At 54.2% G+C, this 18,489-nt stretch overlaps 1 protein-coding gene across 1 annotated transcript; it reads left to right on the top strand.

Annotated features, from left to right (window-relative positions):
- The first annotated feature begins 9,905 nt into the window (after positions 1-9,905).
- On the top strand, positions 9,906-14,536 carry Mrpl4 (mitochondrial ribosomal protein L4). Its single transcript, XM_070002304.1, has 9 exons — positions 9,906-10,000; positions 10,088-10,154; positions 10,262-10,412; positions 11,882-11,933; positions 12,346-12,463; positions 12,714-12,820; positions 12,902-13,011; positions 13,107-13,183; positions 13,744-14,536. Exons 1-9 carry the CDS (start codon positions 9,944-9,946, stop codon positions 13,887-13,889), a joined length of 885 nt encoding a protein of 294 aa, XP_069858405.1. The 5' UTR covers positions 9,906-9,943; the 3' UTR covers positions 13,890-14,536.
- Positions 14,537-18,489: the final 3,953 nt, after the last annotated feature.

Genomic DNA, 18,489 nt, shown 5'->3' with positions numbered 1-18,489 from the left:
TCTTTCTTTCTTTCTTTCTTTTTTTCTGCGCCACTTCTGACTTTTTCTGTTTATGTGGTACTGAGGAATCAAACCCAGGGTTTCATGCATACTAGGCAAGCACTCTACCACTGAGCCACCTTCCCAGCCCCTCAACAACTTCCTCCTCCTCCTCCTCCTCCTCCTTCTCCTCCTCCTCCTTCTCCTTCTTTTTCTCCTTCTTCTCCTCCTCCTCCTCTTCCTCCTTCTTCCTCCTCCTCCTTTCTCCTCCTCTTTCTCCTTCTCCTTCTTCCTCCTCCTCCTCTTTCTCCTCCTCTTTCTCCTTCTCATCCTCTTCTTTCTCCTCCTCCTCCCTCTCCTCCTCCTCCTCCTCCTCCTCCTCCTCCTCCTCCTCCTCTTCCTCCTCCTCTTCCTTCTCCTCCTCCTCCTCCTCTTCTTCTTGTTTATGTGGTACTGAGGAATTAAACCCAGGGCTTCATGTATACAAAGCAAAGACTCTTCCAGTAAGCTACACTCCCAGCTCCTTCCTCTTCCTCCTCCTCTTCCTCTTCCTTTGACTTTACTGGGATTTGAACTCAGGGCTTTACACTTGCTAGGCAGAAGCTCTACAACCTGAGCCATACCTCCTACAGCCTTTTTTTTTTGCCAGTTGTGGGGCCTGAACTCAGGGCCTGGACACCGTCCCTCAACTCTTCAGCTCAAGGCGAGAGCTCTACCACTTGAGCCACAGCGCCACTTCCGGCTTTTTCTGGTTATGTGGTACTGAGGAATCGAACCCAGGGTCTCATGCATGCAAGGCAAGCGCTCTACCACCGAGCCACCTTCCCAGCCCCCTCCTACCCTTTTTTCTGCGGGAGTTCATTTGCTACCAGGAATGGCCTGGGTTGTGATGCTCCTACTGGTGCTTCTATACAGAGCTGGTATCACAGGCATGAACCACCACATCTAGCCACTGGTTGACATGGGGTTCCATAAATGTCCATGCCTGGGCTGGCCTCAAATTTCCATCCTCTGTTCTAAGCCTCCAAAGTAGATAGGATTATAGGAGTGAGCTACCTCACTTGGTTTTAACCACCTGTGGATTTAAATGTTACTGTTGAAATCAGGACCATGGTATGATGGTGTACATCTGTTTATTCTAGCACTTAGGAGGTTGAGTCAGGATAATCATGATTCTTGGGTCAGACTCAAAAACTTATGTGATCTCTCAAAAATAATGACAATATCTTTATTGCAGGGGGTGCTGGTGGCTCACACCTGTCATCCTAGCTACTCAGGAGGCTGAGATCTGAGGATCGTGGTTCAAAGCCAGCCTGGGGCAGGAAATTCTGAGAGCCTCTTATCTCCAATTAAAACCAAAGTGGGGCTGGGAAGGTGGCTCAGTGGTTAAAGCGCTTGCCTTGCATGCCTGAGGCCCTGGGTTCGATTCCTCAGCACCACATAAGCAAAAAGAAAAAAGCCGGAAGTAGCGCTGTGGCTCAAGTGGTAGAGCGCTAGCTTTCAGCTGAAGAGCTGAGGGACAGCACCCAGGCCCAGAGTTCAGGCCCCATGACCGGACCCAAAAAAAACAAAAAAACAAAAAACAAAAACAAAGTGGTAGAGCACTATCCTTGAGCAAAAGAGCTCAGGGACAGCACAAAAACATTAAATAAATAAAAAATAAAATGTCTTTAATCACCAAAACCCAAAACAAAACCTTCACAGTCTTAACTTAGGGATAGGGCTGGGCCTATCAAAAAAAAATCCATAAAATAAACAAATGAAACTGGGCACTGGTGGCTCCCGCCTGTCATCCTAGCTACTCAGGAGGCTGAGATCTGAGGATCCCAGCTCAAAGCCAGCCCAGGCAGGAAAGTCCATGAGACTCTGATCTCCAATGAACCACCAGAAACCCAGAAGTGCCACTATGACTCAAAGTAGTAGTTTGCTAGTCTTGAACAAAAAAAGCTCAGAGGGTCAGTACCCAGGCCCTGAGTTCAAGCCTCACAACTGTCCAGAAATAAATAAAAACAAACAAATGAATAAACACACGACGAAAAGTAAAACTTAGCGTACAAAGGCCGGGGTATAGCTTGTTGAGGCCTGGGGCTCCGTTTCTAGCACTACAAAACACAAAATTAAAAGAATGGAAACGAAGCTTGATTGTGTACAATGGCAACGAGAGACCCACTTTCCTGGGAAGGAAACTGAGGCCCAGAGACCAGCTGTGACTCCCCCAGATGTTCCAGCCCCTCAGCTGACTGGAAACACCTGGTTGAAAAGCCTGAGTCTCTCCGCATCTCTGTTGTGGTTGCCCTGGAAACTGCAGCCAATGCTGATGCCCATGCAAATGAACCCTGGCAGACAATGGACATACAGTATGCAAATGAGCACTGGCCCCCAATGGGGCATTGCCCACGCGAATAAGCCCCCTGGGCAGTAAATGGACAGGCACATGCAAATGAGCCCAGGGGCTGCTCGTGGGTTACCTCAATGGGAAATTTCTCCTGGGGTTTGTCAGTTACCCACAAACGGAGCCAAAAACAAAGCCGCAGCAGGTGTGTGAACCGTTGGTGGGGGAGGGGAGCCTCGGCAAGCTGATACCTGGGGGAGGGGGGTGGTCTCCCCAATATGTAGTCCTGAGCCCTGAGCTTTGCAAAAGGAGGCAGATTCGGGGTGAGTGGGGGGTGTACTTCCAGAGTTCAGTGTTGTACCCTCTAATTTGCTGTGAAATCCACAGCCATGGAAGACCCTCTGGGATCTGTGAGGCTGATGCTGGTCCTACTTTAACGGGGACAGAGGTCAGGCCAATAATCTTTGACCCACTGGAAATGGAGAATTACATCGACCTTTGACCTCCACTCAAACTGGAGCCAAAATGGTCAAATTTTAAGCCTTGGTGTGTAGGTGTCCACATCGCCATTTGCCTTCTATTAAAATCATTGCCCAGAGCCGGACGCTGGTGGCTCACGCCTGTCATCCTAGCTACTCAGGAGGCTGAGATCTGAGGATCGCGGTTCAAAGCCAGCCCGGGCAGGAGAGACTGTGAGACTCCTATCTCCAATAAACCACCAGAAAACTGGAAGTGGCGCTGTAGCTCAAGTGGTAGAGTGCTCGCCTTGAGCTGAAGAGCTGAAGGACAGAGCCCAGGCCCAGAGTTCAAGCCCCACGGCCGACCAAAAAAATAAAATAAAATAAAATAAAATCATTGCCCACTGGGCTGGGAAGGTGGCTCAGTGGTAGAGCACTTGCCTTGCATGCATGAGGCCCTCAGATCTCAGTCTCCCAAGTAGCTAGGGTTACAGGAATGAGCCTTTGGCACCCAATGGGAGCTGGGATTTGTTTTGTTTGTTTGTTTGTTTGTTTGTTGCCAGTCCTGGGGCTTGAACTCAGGGCCTGGGCACTGTCCCTGAGTTTCTTTTGCTCAAGGCTAGCAATCTACCACTTGAGCCACAGCATCACTTCTGGCTTCTTCTGTGTCTGTGGTACTAAGGAATGGAACCCAGGGCTTCATGCATGCTAGGCAAGCACTCTACCACTGAGCCACCTTCCCAGCCCTTATTTATTTTTAACCTAGCATTCACAAGTCCCCGGGTTCAATTCCCACCATCAGGGAAAACACACACACACACACACTCCAAGTTGGCAGTGTGGCTTAGTAGTAGAGCAGGCCTAGCCTAAGTAAGGCCCTGAGTTCAATACCTAGTACTCCAAAACAACAGATTCTGTTTTTGTTTTCTTAGAATGTGAGGAAAGTTCTACAGATAATGCAACAAAGAAGGTAAATGAATGAGGAGAAGAAGGGAAAAGAGACATACAAGTATTGGGGGAATTGGGAGCAGAGAAAACAGGGCAGAAGGAACATACGACCTGTGCAAAGGCCCTGAGGTTGAAACGTGAAAGGGAAGAGGTTGTTTTCATTTTAGCCACCGGGAGGGGAGGGAGTTAGAGACAGAGGTGGGAAGTGGAGGAGAAGATCCTGCTGGAGACTACTGGGTGTAAAAGAAATGAGACATGATCTAAGTGAGGTATTTACACACCCTTCAGGGGAAATCGACTCCAGCTGCAAGCACTGTGTGGGAGAGCCAGTGAATAGCCGCGTACAGAGTACAAGGCGGAATCTCTACTCACCGCTTTCCCAAGACATCCAGCCAATAAGTGGCAGCCCTTGGATTTGCTCCCGTGTGTGTATATAGGACTTTGGAGCCATTGGGAAAAAAAAATCATTTCTGGGCACTGGTGGTTCATACCTGTAATCCTAGCTACTCAGGAGGCTAAGATGGGGGGATCACTGTTTGAGGCCAGCCCAGGCAGGAACGTCTATGAGATGCTTTTTTTCCCCCCTGCTAGTCCTGGGTTTTGAACTCAGGGCCTGAGCACTGTCTCTGAGCTTCTTTTGCTCAGGCTAGAGCTCTACCACTTGAGCCACAGGTTCCACTTCCAGCATTTTCTGAGTAGCTGATCGCAGATAAGTCTCATGGAATTTCCTGCCAGGCTGGCTTCAAGCCATGATCCTCAGATCTCAGCCTTCTGGGTAGCTAGGCTGACAGGCATGAGCCCGGCCATTACACTCTCATCTCTAAGTAAATATCAAAAAGCCTGAAGTGGAGCTATGGCTCAAGTGGTAGAGCACCAGCTTGAAGGGAAAAAATAACTCGGCCACAGGCCCTGAGTTCAAGCCCCAATACTGGCACAGTACAAAAATCATTGAAGTAGATGACTTTTGTGCTGGTCAGGACCTAGGATCCTGCAACCAGATGATGAAGGAAGGAACTTCACTCAAGAGCATTTGTTGAGCACCGGGGTGTTTCAGGCACGGGCACATGCCTCACACTGAGGCTGCAGCTGGAGACCAGGAAGAAGGAAATTTGGCAGGTTTTGGAGGAAGAGCCCTGGGCTAGCAAGCCTGAAGCACTTGGTTCCATCCCCAGCATTGGATTTGGGGGGAGAGGGGGAAGAGAAGGTTTTAGGGAACCAGTGCCGAGTATGGTAGTACACACCTGTAATCCTGGTAGGTAGCAATCCCTGCTACTTGTGAGTCAGAAGGAGGACTGTGGACCAAGTCAGCTCCAGATAAAAGTACAGGAACCAGCCAGGCGCTGGTGGCTCACGCCTGTAATCCTAGCTACTCAGGAGGCTGAGATCTGAGGATCGCGGTTCAAAGCCAGCCCGGGCAGGAGAGACCGTGAGACTCCTATCTCCAATAAACCACCAGAAAACCGGAAGTGGTGCTGTAGCTCAAGTGGTAGAGTGCTCGCCTTGAGCTGAAGAGCTGAGGGACAGCGCCCAGGCCCAGAGTTCAAGCCCCACTACGGACCAAAAAAAAAAGTACAGGAGAGCATGGTTCAAGTGGGAGAGCACCTACCCAGCAAGTACCTAGGCAATGAGCTTAAGGCCCAGTACGACCAAAAACAAAAAAGAAAAGCAAAAGTAATGCTAGGTGCTGGTGGCTCACGCCTGTCATCCTAGCTATTCAGGAGGCTGAGATCTGAGGATTGAAGTTCAAGGCCAACCCCAGCAGGAAAGTCCATGAGACTCTTATCTCCAATGAACCACTAGAAAACCAGAAGTGGTGCTGTGGCTCAAGTGGTAGAGCACTAGCCTTGAGCTGAAGAGCTGAGGGACAGCGCCCAGGCCCAGAGTTCAAGTCCCATGACAAAAAGAAAAAAAAAAAAACAAAACTGAAGTGGAGCTGTGGCTCAAGTTGGAGAACTCCAGCCTTGAGCAGAAAAGCTCAGGGATAGTGCCCAGGCCCTAAATTCAAATCCAAGGACCGATACACACAGAAAATAGAGTTGTTAAGCTGGGCGCTCGTGGCTCATGCCTGTAATCCTAGCTACTCAGGAGGCTGAGATCTGAGGATCACGATTCCAAGTCAGCACAGGCAGCAAAGTCGGTGAGATTTTTTATCTCCAATAACCCACTAGCAAACCAGGAATGGGACTGTGGTTCAAAGTGGTAGAGCGCTAGCCTTGAGCACAAAAGCTCAGAGACAGCACTCAGGTCCTGGGTTCAAGCCCCATGATTGGCAAAAAAAAAAAAAAGCTTTAGTTAAAATAGCAAAGTGAAAGGATCACAAGAATATGAAAAATACTCAGCATTGTTCATCATCAGGGAGATGCAAATCAAAACCACATTAATGCAGCCTCTGGCTCAATTTAGACTAGTTTTAAGCAAAAAGTGAAAAACCAATGAATGTGCTAGGAGATGCAGAGGAAGAAGGAGGAACTGACACATGCGAAGAACACAAATTCATACAGCTATTATGGAAAACAGTATGGAAGTTCCTCAAAAAGCTAAGAATAGAACGACCATATGATTCAGCCATACCGCTCCTGGGCATAGGCATATAACCAAAGGAAACGAAACCAGTATATGAAAGACATATCTTAGTTAGTCGGATGTACCAGCATGTGCCTGTAATCCCAGCTACTTCAGAGGCTAGGATCGGAGGATCAAGCTTCCAGGACAGTGTGTGAGGGATTTTTTTTTTTGGTTTTTCCAGGTGTGGGGCTTGAACTCAGAGCCTGGGCATTGTCCTTGACATTTTTCAGCTCAAGGCGAGTGCTCTACCACTTTGAGCCACAGCACCACTTCCCATTTTCTGGTGGTTCATTGGAGATAAGATTCTCACAGGGCTGGGAAGGTGGCTCAGTGGTAGAGTGCTTGCCTTGCATGCACGAGGCCCTGGGTTCGATTCCTCAGTACCACATAAGCAGAAAAAAGCTGGAAGTGGCACTGTGGCTCAAGTGGTAGAGCACTAGTCTTGAGCTGAAGAGCTGAGGGACAGTGCCCAGGCCTAGAGTTCAGGCCCCACAACCAACAACAACAACAAAAAAGAGAGTCTCCCGGACTTTCTTTCTCCAAGCTGGCTTTGAACTGTGATCCTCAGATCTCAGTGTCTTGAGTATCAAGGATAACAGGTGTGAGCCACCAGCGCTTAGCCATGTGTTAGGGGGTTAGGAATTTAGCCCAGTGGAAGAGCGCTTGCCTGCCAAATGCAAGGCTCTGACTTCGGTCCTCAGCTCTGGGGGGGGGGGGGGGGATGTATTTATAGGACTGTATATAAAGGATAGAGCATGAAAAGGATTGGGAGTATAGCTCAAGTGTTCAGAGTTCAAATCCCAGTACCTCCAAAAAGATAAAGACTAAAAATACTGAAGCACTGTTCATATTAGCCAAGGTAGCAAGCCAGACTTCTAGCTGCTGAGTAGGCTGAGACTGAGGATCATGGTTCAAAGTCAGCACAAGCAGAAAAGTCCCCATGAGACTCTTATCTCCAATTAACCACCAGAATATGTGAAGCTGGGCACTGGTGGCTCACACCTGTCATCCTAGCTACTCAGGAGGCTGAGATCTGAGGATTGCAGTTCAAAGCCGGCCTGGGCAGAGAAATCCATACGACTCTTATCTCCAATTAACCAGCAAAAAGTTTGAAATGGAGCTGTGACCCAAGTGGTAGAGCACCAGCCTTAAGCAAAAAACAAAACAAAACAAAACAAAAAAAACAGCTAAGTCGAGCACTCAGGGTCTGAGTTCAAGCTCCAATATTGGCACCAAAGCTGTGTGTTTACTGACTTTCTGTTCTGTGCTTTCATTGCATGGAAACACCATAACTTCTCTGTTTCTTCCAGATAAAGACCCTGAGTCTAGCTTGGAGCCCTCGTGGTCTGCTGCGGAGCTGGGTCTGGACTTGGCTGGACTCAGGGTAGATGGCCCCGGCCAGCTGTGGGCTCGCGGCTCCCCCTAGCGCCGCAGCAGGGTATGTGAAGATTCCAGTTGGGTGACAGTCCCCACTTCTGCTTAGTTCTTGGATAGAAAGGAAGGAAAGAAAACGAGATTAAAGGAGACCGGAAAGAGGGCTGGGAAGGTGGCTCAGTGGTAGAGTGCTTGGCTTGCATGCATAAGGCCCTGGGTTCGATTCCTCAACACCACATAAGCAGAAAAAGTTGGAAGTGGTGCTGTGGCTCGAGTGGTAGAGTAAAAGTCTTGAGCTGAAGAGCTGAGGGACAGCGCCCAGACCCAGAATTCAGGCCCCACGACTGGCAAAGAAGAAGAAGATAGGAAAAAGAAGAGAGAGCAGGGAGGAAGAGAGGGAAAGAAGACACGAAGACCAAGTGCCTGTGGCTCACGCCTGTCATCCTAACTATACAAGGGGCTGAAATCTGAGGATCAGGGTTCAAAGCCAGCACAAGCAGGAAAATCCCCATGAGACTCATCTCCAGTGAACCACCAGAAAACCAGAAGTGGAGCTGTGGCTCAAGTGATAGCATGCTAGCCTTGAGCAAAAAAAGCTCTGGGACAGCGCCCAGCCTGGAGTTCCAGCTGCACGACTGACAGGAAGAGGAGGAGGAGCTGGAGGAGGAGGAAAGGATGGATGGAGGGAGGAAAGGAAGGACAGGAGGGAAAAAAGAGAAAGGACGGAGATACAAGACAATAAAAATGAAATTGGATTAAAACTTATGTAATTGCAACCCCGCTATCCATCACCTTTATAATAATACCATTTTAAAAATTAGATTGAAAAGCAAAACAAGGGGCTGGAAAGGTGGCTCGGTGGTAGAGTGCTCGCCTCGCATGCATGAGGCCCTGGGTTCGATTCCTTAGCACCACATACACAGAAAAAGTCGGAAGTAGCCGGGCGCTGGTGGCTCACGCCTGTAATCCTAGCTACTCAGGAGGCTGAGATCTGAGGATCGCGGTTCAAAGCCAGCCCGGGCAGGAAAGACTGTGAGACTCCTATCTCCAATAAACCACCAGAAAACCGGAAGTGGCGCTGTAGCTCAAGTGGTAGAGCGCTCGCCTTGAGCTGAAGAGCTGAGGGACAGCGCCCAGGCCCAGAGTTCAAGCCCCATGACCGACAAAAAAAAAAAAAAAAAAAAAAAAAAAAAAGTCGGAAGTGGTGCTGTGGATCCAGTGGTGGAGCGCTAGCCTTGAGCTGAAGAGCTGAGGGACAGTGCCCAGGCCCAGAGTTCAGGCCCCAGGACAGGGACACACACACACACACACACACACACACACACACACACAGCGCAAAACAAAGGCTTGGTGCCGGTGGCTCACGCCTGTCATCCTAGCTACTCAGGAGGCTGAGATCTGAGGATCGTGGTTCAAAGCTATTCTGGGCAGGAAAGTCTGTGAGATCCTTATTTCCAGTAAACCACCAAAATAGCCAAAAGTGGAGCTAGAGCTGGGGCTGGGGCTGGGGCTGGGGCTGGGGCTGGGCTGGAGCTGGGGCTGGGCTGGAGCTGAGGCTGGGGCTGGGCTGGAGCTGAGGCTGGGGCTGGGGCTGGGGCTGGGGCTGGGGCTGGGGCTGGGGCTGGGGCTGGGGCTGGGGCTCGGGGCTGGGGCTGGGGCTGGGGCTGGGCTGGGGCTGGGGCTGGGGCTGGGGCTGGGGCTGGGGCTGGGCTGGGGCTGGGCTGGGGCTGGGGCTGGGCTGGGGCTGGGGCTGGGGCTGGGCTGGGGCTGGGGCTGGGGCTGGGGCTGGGGCTCGGATGGATGGTAGAGCGCCAGCCTTAGGCGGAAAAGTTCAATGACAGCGCCCAGGCCCTGGGTTAAAGCCCTGGGACTGACCAGGGCGGGATGCCTCACCTAGGGAGGGCAACCAACTGAAAACCTTAACGTTGATTGGCTGCCTTCCCGTAGGCAACACCCCCCCCCAGAACCGCCCACCTATGGGTGTGCCATTATTCACCCTTCACACTCATTGGTTGATTGGGGAGCAGCATTTCAAGCAGAAAGCTCTCATTGGGTAGTTTTTTGCCCTTGCACCCGCCCAGTGGAGGCGGGGCTACGTGGAGCTAGGCCTGCCAGAGGGCGTGGCTTCGTGGAGGGAGGGCGTAGAAGGTCTCTGCCCTGAAGCCGTTGACTCCCACACACACGCGCACGGGAGCGGGGCGGCGCCGTTGCGCGCGTGACGTCACGGCGCTGCGTCATCGCCCGGCGCCGCCTGCGCGACCTCGGCGGTGCGGGCCGCGGCGCGGCGATGCTGCGCTGGGTGCGGGCCGCGGCGCGGGGCTGCTGGCGGCCCTGGGGCTGCCGGGTGAGGCCGCGGGGGTGCAGGGCCGAGGGGGAACGTGAGGGGCGCCCCGGGTCGGGTCTGACCTCCGTCGCCCCCGCTTGTTTGCAGGGCTTGAACTCCCCGGTGGAAGAGGCCGCGCGGCCGGCGGAGGCCCCCGAGCCGGGGTCGGGTGCAGGTGAGGCCGCCGGGGCCCGCTCGAGATCCCGGGACTGCGGCGGCGGGGGGGGGCAGGCGTGGGGAGCAGGCTTTGACCTGTGACCTTTGACCCGGCGTCCGCTCCAGGTGTCCCGGATCCCGTTCTACGCCAATGCGAGCTCCGGGTTCCCGCGCACCAGCGACCCGTGCAGGCCTGGGTCGAGTCCCTGCGGGGCTATGAGCAGGAACGCGTGGGGTTGACCGACCTGCACCCCGATGTTTTCGCCACAGCGCCCAGGTGAGCCCAGGGCCGCCAGAGTGGGGGTGCGGGTGGGGGGGCGGTTCCTGCATTCAAGAATCTGCAGGACCTAGGATCGCAGTCTGTCGCTTTGAGACTCAGTGTCCCTACCTGGCAAAGGAGTTAGGGGCAATGGCTGTTCCGGCCACTGGATCGGGTGTGGTGATTTGCCCCTGTAAAATCCCAGCACTCAGGAGGCTGAGGCAGGTGGATCCAGAATTTGAGACCAGCCTGGGCCTCCAAAGTGACTAACAGCCGGGCGCCAGTGGCTCACGCCTGTCATCCCAGCTACTCAGGAGGCTGAGATCTGGTGATTGCGGTTCAAAGCCAGCCTGGGCAGGAAAGTCCGTAAGACTCTGCTCTCCAATAAACCACTAGAAAAGCGGAAGTGGCGCTGTGGCTCAAGTGTCTTAGAGTGCTTGCCTTGAGTGGAATTGCTGAGGGGACAGCGCCCAGACCCAGAGTTCAAGCCCCATGACCAAAAAAAAAAGAGAGAGAAACAGCCTCAAAAGACCAAACCAAGCTAGGTGCCAAGGTGAGAAGGCTGTACTCGTAGCTTCTTGAAAAGTTGGGATTAGGAAGATCTTGAAGCTCAAGGCCAGCTCTGGCAAAAAAAAAAAAAAAAAAAAAAAAAAGCTTGAGAAACCCTCATCTCAATAGAAAAAGCTAAGTATAGTGGGGCATGTCTGTCATCCCAATTATAGCAGGAAGTGTAAGTAGGAGAATGGAAGTCTAGGCCAATGCAGTCAAAATTATGACCAACTGACAGTAAAGGGGCTGAGGATTGAGGATAGGCACCTGTGGCTCCAGCCTGTAATCCTGGCTCCTCAGAAGGCTGAGATCAGAGGAGCATGGATTGAAAGCAGCCTGGGTGGGAAAGTTAGTGAGATTCTTATCCCCAATTTACCACCAGAAAACCAGAAGTGGCGCTGTGGCTGAAAGTGGTAGAGCACTAGCCAAGTTTAGAAAGGTTGTAGTAAGCATGAGCCACTGGCACCCAGCTCATCTTTGTAGTTTTCTCTCCCCACTTTGGAGGTCGGATCTCTTTACCTAGTCTCCAGCTCCTGAGCTCAAGTGATCCTCCCCCCTCAGCCTCTTGAGTGCAGGGACTACAGGCTTGTGCCTCCATGCCCTGATGGACTCCACCTTGGAGGGGTGTGAGCTGGTGGAGATGGCAGACCCCCTAAGGCCCTGAGGTTGCAGGGGGAGGTTTTTTTATTTTTTCATTTATTTATTTTTTTTTTGTTGGGCTTGAACTCAGGGCCACAGCGCCACTTCCACTTTTCTGGTGGTTCACTGGAGATAAGAGTCCCACGGACTTTCCTGCCCAGGCTACTTGCTGGCTTTGAACCATGATCCTCAGATCTCAGCCTCCTGAGTAGCTAGGATGACAGGCGTGAGCTACCAGTGTCTAGCTTGTGGGCCAGTTTTAAGTGGGTGAACTTCTCATGCCTCCTGCTCATTCCCAGAATGGACATCCTGTATCAGGTTGCTGTGTGGCAGAGGAACTTCAAGAGAATTGTGAGTGTCTTGGGAGAAGCGGGTGGCAGGGAGTGCTCTGGGAGAACTGGGGGGTCACTGGGAGAGGTGAACGCATGTCACCACGCTGTCTCTGTGTGTGTACAGCTGCAGACGGATGTTTGAGTGTGCACCTCACAGCTCCCAGGAGTGGGCCAGCTCGAAGATAAAGGGGAGAGCATGTGCAATAGTCCTGTGGCAGGGGGCAGCATGAAGCAGGCCCTGCCTGGCTTTCTAGTATAGGCCCAGACCGATTTCTCCCTGTCCCTCCCCCTGGGAGCTACGCTGCTCCCACAAGCTGCTGCCTGGCTCACCCCTTCTCCTGGGCCTGATTTTCCCACCCCGCCCCCCCCCCCCCCCCCCCCCCGGGTCGTCAGCCTTGTGAAGCTGACCCCTCCTGGCTCTGCCATCACAGAGCTATGCAAAGACCAAGACAAGGGCGGAGGTGCGAGGCGGGGGCCGCAAGCCCTGGAAACAGAAAGGCAGCGGGCGAGCCCGGCACGGCAGCATCCGCTCCCCCATCTGGAGAGGAGGTGAGTGGCTAGCGCCCCGCTTTGTGTCAAATTCCTAATCCTGTGGTCTCTGCTTCCCGAGTGCGGGGATTATAAGTGAGCGCCACTGCACTGGGCTTTTTTATTGTTCAGGCTGGTCTTGAACTCCTGGACCCAAGCAACTCTCCTAGCCCATCCTCCTGGGTGCCAGCACCACCGGTTCCTCTACCATCTTTTTTGGGGGCCACTGAGGCAGATTTCTGACCTTGCTGGTACTCCTCTGTCCCCACAGGAGGCATCGCCCACGGCCCCCGGGGCCCCACGAGTTACTACTACATGCTGCCCATGAAGGTCCGGGCGCTGGGCCTCAGGGTGGCCTTGACCGTGAAGCTGAGACAGGTGGGTGAGGTGGTCAGGAGCCCCAGCACTGGGGGGGGGGTGCGGCTGTGGACTCGGTTCGTGTGACCCTTCCTTCCCCAGGACGACCTGCACGTGGTGGACTCACTGGAGCTGCCCACCTCGGACCCCCAGTACCTGACGGAGCTGGCCCGCTACCGCCGCTGGGGGGACTCCGTGCTCCTGGTGGACTTGTAAGGGGGGAGGTCCCCTGGGATTCGGGGTGGGGGGGTCACCCAAGCCTGGCCTCCACGCCCCCCGGGCCTCACCTCCTGGCCTCCTGATGCAGGACTCACGAGGGGATGCCCCAGAACATCGTGGAGGCCACCTCCAAGCTCAAGACCTTCAACCTGGTCCCGGCTGTGGGTGAGCATGGCGGGGGGCCCCCCTCCACACTCCGGGAGGCTGGAGTCTGACCCCAGGCTCCGCCCTCAGGAGATCCCGGGTGTGGTGGTGCACGCCTGTAATTGCAGCTGCAGCTGCCCCTGCCTAGCAGGTGCTACAGAAATGCCTGGCCTCCTCCCTCTGCTGTCACCAGAGGGCAGCCCCAGGCCCTTGGCTTCCACCAGGGAGGGGTGGAGCGGGCTGCCGATTTGCCCTGCCCCTTCTCTGCTCCTCTGGCTGACTGGCCACGCCTGCCATAACCATGCCCAACATTGTCCCCACCCATTCATTGCCAGGGTAGGTCTGCTTCCCCCTGTGGGCGGAGCCGTCTGGCTTTGCCTTGCCCTGGCCACGCCCCCACCACTGCCACGCCCTCTCCTGCCTAGCCTGGTCCAGGAATGGGTGGGGCCCCTGTCTGGCCACGCCCGCCTTGACCATGCCTCTCCATTGCCAGGGCAGGTGTGTGGGGCTGCAGATGAGGCTGACAGGCTTGGCCTTGCCCTGGCCACGCCCCCATCCTAACCAGGCCCCTCCCCATTCAGGCCTGAATGTGTACAGCATGCTCAAGCACCAGACCCTGGTGCTCACGCTGCCCACCATCGCCTTCCTGGAGGAGAAGCTGCTGTGGCAGGACTCGCGCTACACACCGCTCTACCCCTTCCGCCTGCCCTACGGTGACTTCCCCTGACGCCGCCTGACGCCCTCCTGCCTTCCCCGGGCTGACCTGGGCCAGCCAGGGCCCCGGGCCTCCACGCTGGGCCGAGAGCCTGGAGAGCCAGCTGCTCTCGCTGGGCATTAAATCCGGGTTGGAGCCAGGCGCAGGTACACACACCTGTAATCCTAGCTACTCAGGAGGCAGAGATCTGAGCATCGCTGTTCAAAGCCAGCCCAGGCAGCCAAGTCCGTGAGACTCCAGTCACCAATTAGCCAACAAAAAGCTGAAAGTAGAGCTCTGGCTCAAGTGGTAGAGCACCAGCCTTGATGGAAAAAGCTGGAGGCCAGGGAACACAGGCTCCCCGCAGCGTTGAATGTCCCCATTGGGGCTCGGTCTCCTTGAGTGGGAACCGCTGAGCACACCGGACTACTGCCAGGGCTTGCAGGCTGCTCTGATGGCATCTCCAGGCTGTTTGTGGAAAGTACCAGAGTGAACGTGCCCCAGCTGTCAGACCCAGGGCCTGGGTCTCTGCACAGTCTCCATCTGGGCATTGTCACCACATGTCACCACATGTATCTCCGGGCCAGCCCTGGTCACCAACTCCCCTAAGAACAGACCAGAAAAGCCACTATCTCTGGTCTCCTGGGAAACAAGCAGATAAACATCTTCATACTAAACCAGTATCCTGCTGCCTTCTTGTCTTTCAGTGTTAGGGATGGAACCCAGGGCTTTTGCACATGCTAAGCAAGTGCTCTACCACCGAGCCACACCCCGCCTCTCACATCCCCATTCTTTTTTTGGGGGGGGCTTGAACTCTGGGCCTGGGCGCTGTCCCTCAGCTCTTCAGTTCAAGGCTAGAGCTCTACCACTTGAGCCACAGCACCACTTCTGGTTTTCTGAGAAATTTATTGGAGTTAGAGTCTCAAGAACTTTCCTGCCCAGGCTGGCTTCAAGCCACAATCCTCAGATCTCAGCCTCCTGAGCAGCTGGGACTACAGGTGTGAGCCAGGTGCGCGGCTTTCATCCAGTTTTTAAACCAGCCACATCAGACAGGATTTCTTTGAAAACCAGCTAGGCCAGGCAGTTTATGCCATCTTCATAGGAGGCTGAGGCCGGAGGATCCCATGAGTTTAGGGAGTTTGGGATCCGCCCGACTACAGCACAAGAACTCACCTGTTCAAAATTGAGAAGCCAGGTGCTGGTGGCTTATGCCTGTCATCCTAGCTACTCAGGAGGCTGAGATCTGAGGATCGCAGTTCAAAGCCAGCCTGGGCAGGAAAGTCTGTGAGACTCTGATCTCCAATGAACCACCAGAAAACCGGAAGTGGTGCTGTGGTGCTGTGGCTCAAGCCGTAAAGCCCTTGCCTTGAGCTGAAGCGCTGAGGGACAGTGCCCAGGCCCCGAGTTCAAGCCCCACAACTGACAATAAGTTGAGAAATGAAGCTGGCTTGGGGTGGCCACCATGGTGACCTCTGCCTGGCCCTGGGCCCTGGGGCTAGAAGCCTCCCTGGACTGCGGGCTTGCTTCCAGAACTCAGAGTTAACTCAAACAGCAAGGTCCCGGGAATAGCCGCAGCTGGGTGGGGCCGGGAGGTCCAGGGACCGCTGAGCCTTCTGGGCCCCGGAGGCCCCACAACCTGGAGAAGTCACCGCTACATGCACAGACACATTGTCAAGCACATGAGAACTTTCAGGAAACTGAGTCCATGCCCACACAGACTTCCTAAGAATGTGTTGTAACTCGTTTCTTCACACGAACTCTTTCCTCCCCAGCTCACCCAGCCGCCCTGCCCAGATGCCCAGAGTATCAAGGAATGGATGGCATGTCCAGAAGGCGCTTTCTAATCTAGACATGGAACCGGGCACTGTGTGTCATGCCTGTGGTTCCAGCTACAGGGAGGAGGAAGCTGACATAAGAGGATTATGTGAGCCCAGGAGTTCCAGTTTGAACATAGTGACCCTGTTTGAATAATTATTGGGCAGACCACAAGACCCTGGGTTCCCAGCCCCAGTATCACAGAAGAAAGCAGTTATGGGATGTATGTAGGGCTCTGATACAGCAGAGGGTGACAGGTTCCCTGTAATAAATAGAACCAGCAGGTGTAACAGGTGGCTCACACCTGTAATCAGCTACTCGGGAGGCTGCGAGCTGAGAATCAGGGCAGGAAAGCCCATGAGGCTAGCTCCAAAAAACTACTCCGGAAAAGCCAGAAGTGGTGCTGTGGCTCAAGTGGTAGAACAATAGTCTTGAGCAAAAGAAGCTCAGGACAGTGCCCCAGCCCTGAGTTCAAGCCCCAGGACTTACTAAAAAATAAGACTAGTACCACCCACTGGCTTTAGATGACAGGCCTGGGTCTCCGGTCTACAAGGCTACAGGTCTAAGTTGGGCATTGGCAAAGCTGGTTCTCTGAGGAGAAAAAAAAATCACACTTCTCACCTCTGGCGTTTTGCTGACAATCATTTTGTTGTTCTACCTTAGCACATTTGCAGCCTCCAGCCCAGGCCTTGAACTCGGAGCCTGGGAGCTGGCCCTTAGCTCTTGACTTTCCTACCTAAGCTGGCTTTGAACTGTGATCCTTAGCGCTCAGCCCCCTGAGTAGCTAGGATTATAGGTGTGAGCCGCTGGCACCCGGCTCTCCAGCTCTTTTGTATGCTGGTCACTTTGAGAGGGTCATCCTATTTTACACTTGCCTGGGTAGCTAAGGTGATGTTGGTGCCACCACACCCAGCTACTGTTGAGATGGAATCTCGGATTTTTCTGCCCAGGGCTGATCTCAAACCTTGATCCTGCAGAACTCAGCTGTCCAAGTAGCTAAGATGACAGACGTGAGCAAGGGGTAGCCAGCTTGTTTGTTTTGAGCATGAGGCCCTGGGTTCCATCCCTCACACAACTGAAGAAAGCAAGCTGCGCTGGTTGTCTCCCACGTGTAATCGCAGCCTCTCCTGAGGCCAGCCTCACCCCCCCCCTCTTCCAGCCCCTTGCACCGTGGGGTCTATGGGAGATGAGATGTAAAGACAAGTAGAATTGCAACAAATGAGATCCAAAAAATGTCAGCAAGCCCCGAGTTCAGTACCGGGAATAATGAGGCTCATACTGGGCGCTGTGGCGCACATTTATAATCCCTGCGCTGGGGAGACCAAGGCAAGAAGATGGAGAATTTGAGGCCAGGCCTGGGCTTCAACTCTTCCCTCCCACACACACACACAAAGAACACCCAGGCTCAAATGACTCCTGCCTGTAATCGCTGCTACTCAGGAGGCTGAGATCTGAAGACCATGGTTCAAAGCCATCCTATGAGACTCATTTCCAAGAAACCACCAGAAAACCAGAAATGGCACTGTGGCTGAGAGTGGAGTGGTAGAGTGTTAGCCTTTTTCATTGAGTAAAGGAGCTCAGGGGACAGTGCTCAGGCCTTGAGTTCAAATCCCAAGAAGGGCATAAAAAATGAGTGGAAAGCTGGGTGCTGGTGGCTCCCACCTGTCATCCTAGCTACTCAGGAGGCTGAGAGCTGAGGATCACGGTTCAAAGCCAGCCCGCGGAGAAAAGTCTGTGAAACTCTCATCTCCAATAAACCACCAGAAAACGGGAAGTGGTGCTGTGGCTCAAGTGGTCGAGCACTAGCCTTGCTGAAGAGCTGAGGGACAGCGCCCAGGCCCTGAGTTCAAGCCTCACAACTGACCAACACTGAGTGGAAGAGCGTTCTAGGTATGGGGAGCTGTGAGGCGTCCCTGAGTGTGGGAGAAAAGAGCTGCTGATTGCCGGGGCCTGAAGTGAGCCGGGCCTGCGACTGCCTGGCACCAGGGAGGAAGCCTAGCCCTTCCTCCAGGCCGAGCCCGGGGCTGGGCAGTGCGCCTGGGAGATGCTCCCCTGCTCAGCCTGCTCCTCATTACCATCCCCCCTCAGGAAGGGGCCTGCCATCGGCTCAGACCTCCAACCAACACCCCAACTTTTTTTTGGGGGGGGGTCAGTTGTGTGGCTTGACCTCTGGGCCTGGGCGCTGTCCTTCAGCTCTTCAGCTCAACGCAAGCACTTTACCACTCGAGCCACAGCGCCACTTCCAGCTTTTTCTGTTTTCCTGTGGAACTGAGGAATCCAACCCAGGGCTTCGTGCATGCTAGGCAAACACTCAACCACTGAGCCACCTGCCCAGACTCAGGTCACATTGTGAAGTCTCCCAGAATAACCTAAAACGTTCATTCATTAGGTGCTTGGTGGCTCGGGGCTGGTGCGTCATCCCAGTGACTCAGGAGGCTGAGATCGGAGGATCATGATTTGAGGCCAATCTGGGCACCAAAGTGTTCTGGAGACTCTTTATCTCTAATGAGCCACTCAGGAACAGGACGTGGAGCCGTGGTAGAGCGCTGGCCTCCCGCGGAAGAGCTCAGGGGCAGCGCCCGGGCCGTGAGTTCAAGCCCCGGGACACACACACTCAAGCCGGGATCCCCAGCTCAGCGCGCAGCTGCAGGTCCACGGCTCGGCCGCGCGGGGGCGCCCGCGCGCCGCGCGGGAACCGGGAAAGGGGCGAAGAACCCGAGCTGGAGCCTTCTGCCCCCTTTGGGGGGCCGGGGGCGGCCGGGGGGGTCAGGGCTTTCCGGACCCCGCCGGGAGCGGGCAGGTCCCTCATTTCTCCCTG

This window comes from Dipodomys merriami, unplaced genomic scaffold (genome assembly GCF_024711535.1).
Source record: "Dipodomys merriami isolate MVZ:Mamm:240054 unplaced genomic scaffold, mDipMer1.0.p SCAF_6, whole genome shotgun sequence".
In the NCBI taxonomy this organism is placed as follows: Eukaryota; Metazoa; Chordata; class Mammalia; order Rodentia; family Heteromyidae; genus Dipodomys; species Dipodomys merriami.
This window is presented reverse-complemented; position numbering and strand designations above follow the sequence as displayed.